The 6,783-nt window shown below is 39.9% G+C and overlaps 1 protein-coding gene across 1 annotated transcript; it reads left to right on the forward strand.

Annotated features, from left to right (window-relative positions):
* The first annotated feature begins 229 nt into the window (after window positions 1–229).
* Window positions 230–6,268, forward strand: sox8b (SRY-box transcription factor 8b). The gene is made up of 3 exons (XM_058771380.1): window positions 230–854; window positions 2,159–2,388; window positions 3,396–6,268. The coding sequence occupies exons 1-3, from the start codon at window positions 460–462 to the stop codon at window positions 4,064–4,066; spliced, it is 1,296 nt and encodes a 431-aa protein (XP_058627363.1). The 5' UTR covers window positions 230–459; the 3' UTR covers window positions 4,067–6,268.
* Window positions 6,269–6,783: the final 515 nt, after the last annotated feature.

The raw sequence follows: 6,783 nt of genomic DNA on the forward strand, positions 1-6,783 counted from the left end.
ATCACTCATATATTAAATGTGTTTTCATAATTTCTAATTAAGACATAGGATCGTTTTTTGATAAACACATTTGTTTGAAGCACATGATCTTCATGAAAATAAAATAACTGGGTATCTAAATTACAAGTTTAAAAACAATTAAAGTGGCCCACTTTGCCTGAATTCACCCTAAATAACTTGCCTGAGTGAAAGGTATCAGATGACCTTATTTTGTGAAGTGTGCTGAACCAATCAGAGCTGATCACGGGTGAAGCGTCCACCAACGAGAGCCCGCGGGAGGAGCGGCTCTTCATCCGCGCGTGGAAGCGCCTCAAAGTCTGGCTGACCATCATGAGCTCCATCAGTGCGCCTCTGTGCTCCCGGATGGACTGCAGCAGCGTCTGAAACTTTCCGGCTGCGGGAAACCACACTGAGGCAGCTGGATTCGAGCGATCGGGTTGGAAAGCAGAAGCGGTCATAATGACGGAGGAGCAGGATAAGTCCGGCGCGGAGCCGCCGTGCAGTCCAGCCGGCTCGTCCAGCTCCATGTCCCCGGAGGAGTCTGACTCGGACGCGCCGGCATCCCCCGCCGGACCCGGCAGCCACGCGGCGCTCATGATCACGAAGCTGGAGCGCCAGGACGAGCGCTTCCCGGCGTGCATCAGGGACGCGGTGTCCCAGGTGCTGAAGGGCTACGACTGGTCCCTGGTGCCCATGCCGGCGCGGGGCAGCGGCGCGATCAAGAGCAAGCCGCACGTCAAGAGACCCATGAACGCCTTCATGGTTTGGGCTCAAGCCGCGCGCAGGAAACTGGCGGATCAGTATCCACACCTGCACAACGCCGAGCTCAGCAAAACCCTCGGAAAACTCTGGCGGTAAGAGAGAGAGAGAGAGCTACGCACTTCGATCACTCATTTATTATACATACATACTTAAATATATAATCGTCATTATTATTAATATTGAATTTTAATATTACAAGAAAAGCTTAGACATAAATCTTAAGATGCATTCAAATAAACAAACATAAATTGATGCGTATAGGTAACGCCCTATAATAATTATAATTATCATTAAGTCTTTAAAAAATGTTAAGTTCGAGATTGGTTACACTTTATTTTAAGGTGTACTTGTTACAGTGTAATTATACATTTAAGCACCGAGTAGTTTTAATGCACTTACTTTAGAGTTCGGATTAGGGCTTGGTTTAGGGTTACTTGCATGTAATTATGCATAATTTGTCGTTGTTATAAATTAAAGTGTTACCAGATTTTCTGCAATTATCTTGAGTTCTATAACAAAATGCATTATTACTTTAAATTATAAGATTAAATATTTACATATTTAAATGCATTTAATCTCTGTATACTTTGGATGTAATATTAAGCAATATTTGAAGAGTTCAAATGCAAAAGCCTCTAAGTGCACCCTGATATTTTATCAGGCTCCTGTGTTTAAGATATTTCACTTTAATGCCAATGAAAAGAACATATTCTTTAGCATTAAAGTGAAATTACTAAACCTACAAGTATGAAAAAAAATAATATAATAATACTAATTTTTCAAGAACATTTCAAACAGCACTTAAGATGCTTTTGCATCTGAACTCTTCATTTATACTTTCTGTAAATTACTCAGTATCTTTTGTTCTTAATGTCTAAAATCAGTTATATTTTGTCATGTTTGTGTGTAAAGTAGTGGGCAGCACTCCGACATATTACTGATTCAATTCCCCTCTCCTTTGTAGTTTGTTGTCTGTTTCCTAACTTTCCTATCAAATAAAGGAAGAAAAGCCAAAAAATTAGTGCTGTCAAACGATTAATTGCATCCAAAATAGTTTTTGTTTACATAATGTGTGTGTGTACTGTGCGTATTTATTATGTGTATGTAAATACACACACATGCATGTATATATTTAAGATAAATATTTTACGTTTATATATTAAATTAATATATACATGTAAATATTTTCAAAATATATGCTGTATGTGTGTCTTTATATATACATAATAAATATACACAGTACACACACACACATTATGTAAACAAAAACTATTTTGGATGCGATTAATCGTTTGACAGCACTACAAAAAATATAACTTTAAAAAAATAAAAACTGAATGCATTGATAAATGTCACTCTGAGTGAAAGTGAATCTTGACCGGTGCTCGCTCAACAGGCTGTTGACGGAGAATGAAAAGAGACCGTTTGTGGAGGAAGCCGAAAGACTGAGAGTTCAGCACAAGAAAGATCACCCGGATTACAAATACCAGCCGAGGCGACGAAAGAGTGTGAAGCCCGGTCAGAGCGAGTCTGACGCCGCCGCGGATCTGACCCAACACATGTATAAAGCTGAGCCTGGGATGGGCCGATTGGCAGGTCCATCGGATCTCATCACTGATCATACAGGTGAGATACACACTCTCTATGTGATGCATGCAAATATTAATTAACTACATGTACTTACTATACGGTCAGGGTTAGGATTAGGGTTTGACTTACAGTTACTTGCATGTAATTTAGTTTTTATTATTTTCAAAATGCATTATTACTTAGAATTTATCAAATTAAATATCTACACATTTACATACATTTAATCTGGGTAAAATTTGGGCGTAATATTAAGCAATATTTATACTTTCTGTAAAATATTCAGTATCTTCTAGTCTAAAATCAGTTATATTTTGTCATATTTTTGTGTAATTCAGTCATATTATGTGTAAATACTGATGTCTTTAGAAAAGTTCACGTGGTATTTTCATTTCATCTTCCCTGATAGCACACATACATCTCGTAGACGTCTATTTGATGTCTGCATTTACATCTGCAAGATATATTTTTTAGGGTGTTTGCTCATCTGCAATATGTCTATAGGACGTCTTCTATAAGATGTCAAATAGACGTCTATTAGATGTCTTTAAGATGTTTCTGATTTAGAATGTATGTAAAACTGACATCTTACAGACGTCTGTCAGACGTTTATAGACAGCAGATGCTTTCCAGATCAAGAGATCTTTAACAGACATCTTGCAGACAAAGACATAGTTTGTTTATTTGAAGAGATTTCTTTTATTTGTATAACTTATTTGATTTGGGGTTTGTTTTAAAATTTTAATTTAGTTTTGTTATTTCAATTTCACAAAGAAACGTGCAGCAATAGCCTAATAAAAGGACACCTTTTCATTTAGTATAATGTCTTAAATCTAATTTTGTAAAAAAAAATAAAAATTGTGAGAAAACTGAATCGTGAAATCAAAATTGTGAGTTGAGTGAATCGTTACATCCCTACTCTGAGTCAAAGTTAACCTTGACCGATGGTCACTCGACAGGCTGTTGACAGAGAATGAAAGACTCTCTATGTGATACATGCAAATGTATAACTCCAGCATCATTTTATGCTTTATTATTATCCTCAGGCCAGCCTCATGGACCCCCGACACCCCCTACAACGCCCAAAACAGACCTCCATCACGGAGGAAAGCCAGACCCCAAGCATGAAGGCAGACGTCTGCTTGATGGCACGCGACAGAACATCGACTTCAGCAACGTTGACATCTCAGAGATCAGCACGGACGTCATCAGCAACATGGAGGCCTTCGACGTGCACGAGTTCGACCAGTACCTGCCTCCGAGCGGCCACGCCGGAGCCGCTCCAGACGGGCAGAGCGCCAGCTCCTACGCCTCGCCCTACAGCAGCGGGGCCTCCTGGAGCTGCAAGGGGCCCGTGGCGTCCTCGCCGCCCAGCACGAGCGAAGCCAGCCAGCACAGAGCTCACATTAAAACTGAGCAGCTGAGCCCGAGCCACTACCGCGAGCACTCGCCCGAGTATGGCGTTTACAGCGCTCATGGGTCCTCGGCCGCCTCCGCCTCCTTCGCCAGCTCTCAGTGTGATTATACAGACCTTCAGAGCTCCGGCTACTACAGCCCGTACACCGGCTACCCATCCGGTCTCTACCAGTACCCATACTTCCATTCCTCTCGGAGGTCTTACGGGACCAACATCCTCAATGGCCTGTCCATCCCGCCCTCCCACAGTCCCTCCGCCAGCTGGGATCAGCCGGTTTACACCACGTTATCCAGGCCGTGAGGCCCGGCCGCTCTGTGCTGCGTCCCATACTATAATGAAGGCCGGTCGCCGTGATTTCACCAAGTAAGACATGTTCCTGGATGGGGTTGGGAATCGAAAAATCAATTCCGATTCCAGAATCGGATACTTGGCGTAAAATTAAGATTTCAGTTCCACTTATGTGTGCATTTTGCTATTTGTCTTTGAATCATTCATTCAAGAGATTCGTTCAAAAACACTGATTCATCCGGTAATGAAACAAGTGAACCTTGAGTGAGTCATTAAATCGTTCCATTCATAAATTCAATGAGATTTTGTTTAGTTTTTTCTTCAGAATTGTGAGAGAACTACAACCTCCACTTGAATTGTTTTTTTTTTTTAAAAGTCGCAATGTATCCAGAATCATGCAGCTCTATTTTGAACACAAACAGCTCTTAATCGAGTCCAGTTTTTATGTAGCTGGCTGATTTTTGTTCATGGTATTCAGCAGCAATTCGATTTTTTGCAAAAATAATATGTTGGACTTCACATTGGAATCAAAACTGGGAATCGGTAAGCGGAATCGGAATTGGAATTAATCAAATACAAACCATACCCAACCCTATTCCTGGATCAACATCTTTTGATCATCCTGGATCAACATTATTGTCCTAACCTCTAAACCTAACCCTACCCATAATTTATCCCAAAAATCATTAGGAAATGATAAATGAAGGGTGTAGAAGCACCTAACTCTGGTTGCAAGGCAAAAACTGACATTTCCTGTAAACTTATCCCTCAATTCTGATTGGTTGCTGGGAATGTTGTTCCAGGATCAACAAGGATGTTGATCCAGGAACATTTTGCACTCGCTGAAATCACGTTCACCAATGAAGGACAGCGCTAGCTGAATGGGTTTGTGCCAGCTAACTGAGCAATGAGTGCCTGCTGATTTTTCGACACATCAGAACATTGACGGTTGGTGCTAAACGTGATGAATTTGAAGAGCCAGCAGAAATCCTCTGTGAGGACTGCCAACCGCTCCAGGATCGGGACCAATGAATATTCAGGAAGCGTTAGCTTCAGTCAAAATCTCTCTGGTTAATCCTTTTTTTTTTTTTTTTTTTTTAACCTAAAACGTGTTCATTTTTAATTCTCTGTTTCATATATATTTATGTTGTGTTGTCATTTTGTATCGTTTGTTTCTGTTTTACAGTACTTACAAAAGCTGAAAGGGTGGAGGGCTGAAATGGTTTTGATAAACAGCCGTATCTTTTTGGACATTTTTGAAAGCATTCCTGTGGGGGGGATATCCATGTTTTGTGTTACCAACTAACTCTGATTGAGAAATAATAGAAGACATTAATTGTTAGCAGTTGTTTTTTATTGTTATTTTACGTTTGCATCATTTTAGTGAGCACTTTAACACGTCAAAGGCTCTTAATTTGCAGCAAGCTCATTAATAATTGCATTTTTAACACCGCCGGTCATTGATATCACGTTTGTTGTCTTGAATTAAATCGGTTTCTTTAATTATATAGCAATCCGTTGAACATTTTAATTACCTTTTAGGCTGTGAAACACAAACACACAAAACAGTGTTTACTCTACATTGTTTTATTCTTGTGTATAATTTAAAAACGACTTGGCTGTGAATCTTCACTTTTTTTTTTTTTGTTAACTGGTTCATTCTTACAAAATGCTAACAGTAATTGCTGGCAATATTTGTGGAGAAAAATAAATTTATTTGAAAAATGATTGTCTAAACTTTTGCTAAGCTGATGGCTACTAGTGTGCTTGTATAGTCATTTTCTAAAAAGCAATTGTGTTTAATTCCTTTTGGTGCCTGTTTGTGCGAAGCCATTAGTTGATGAAAAACCACGTTTTACTGAAATGTTTGAATAAATGAATGAGGTTTTCTGGAAATACAGAGCAAATTTGTATACCACCACCAAAAGCTATGAAATCATTGTTATAGTTTGGGAAATAATAAGTCTCTGTTTGAAGCAGCTGCTGCAGTGACATTCGAAGCAGCAGTTAAGTCTTACATCTGCAACTGAAGCAGCTGTCAGCGTCAAGACAGGCTGCCGTGATTTTATTCAACAAATGCTTCTGTCATTTTCCTACCATGTCTAATTGTAATAACATTTTAGTTACCGTTTTGTGAGACATAAACAATGTTTACCGCAAGTACAAGCGGTTTGGAAAATGGCTGGATGATAAACAACACTACAGGCATTTTAATTATTTTGGTGTGGTTCTTTTCAAGCGACCGAATCGACACATGAGCAAACTTGTGAATGTGGCTCTAAAATCCAGTGTGATTCTAAGTGCATATGAATAATCAACATGCTACACGAAAATGATCTGATCATTTTTGATGACATGTTTTGAGAGAATTACATATCTGTCCAAACTTGTGTTGACACAAAGAGGAAAGTCATGTTTAGTCATACATGGAACTTGTTTGTCAGGACAGAAACTCGGATGATCTTTACATGGGAAAAGCATGGAAATGTATGTGTGAATTGTGTGTGAGCGTGGAGGGGCGAGGAGCGTCCGGGGCTGTGCTCTGCTGGGTTGAATTTCAAAGCGGGGTCTGGCATTCAAGCCAAGCAGTCCGGGGAGGAAACACGGTGCCACCGCAAAGAACTGCTGAATTTTAATGATCTATTCTATTATGTGCTGGAGGGCTCTATTGTCTCTCTTTCTCCGGGAAGTAAGAAAAGAATTAATTGGACAGAAAATGGAGGGGCAGG

The sequence above is a fragment of the Onychostoma macrolepis genome, chromosome 03 (assembly GCF_012432095.1).
Source record: "Onychostoma macrolepis isolate SWU-2019 chromosome 03, ASM1243209v1, whole genome shotgun sequence".
In the NCBI taxonomy this organism is placed as follows: Eukaryota; Metazoa; Chordata; class Actinopteri; order Cypriniformes; family Cyprinidae; genus Onychostoma; species Onychostoma macrolepis.

Bases quoted from the DNA above. Each gene is read 5' to 3' on its own strand.
- sox8b (XM_058771380.1), top strand. From the start codon at position 460: ATGACGGAGGAGCAGGATAAGTCCGGCGCGGAGCCGCCGTGCAGTCCA. The intron at 855-2,158 runs GTAAGAGAGAGA...CTCGCTCAACAG, and splicing joins ACCCTCGGAAAACTCTGGCG to GCTGTTGACGGAGAATGAAA. The intron at 2,389-3,395 runs GTGAGATACACA...TATTATCCTCAG, and splicing joins TCTCATCACTGATCATACAG to GCCAGCCTCATGGACCCCCG.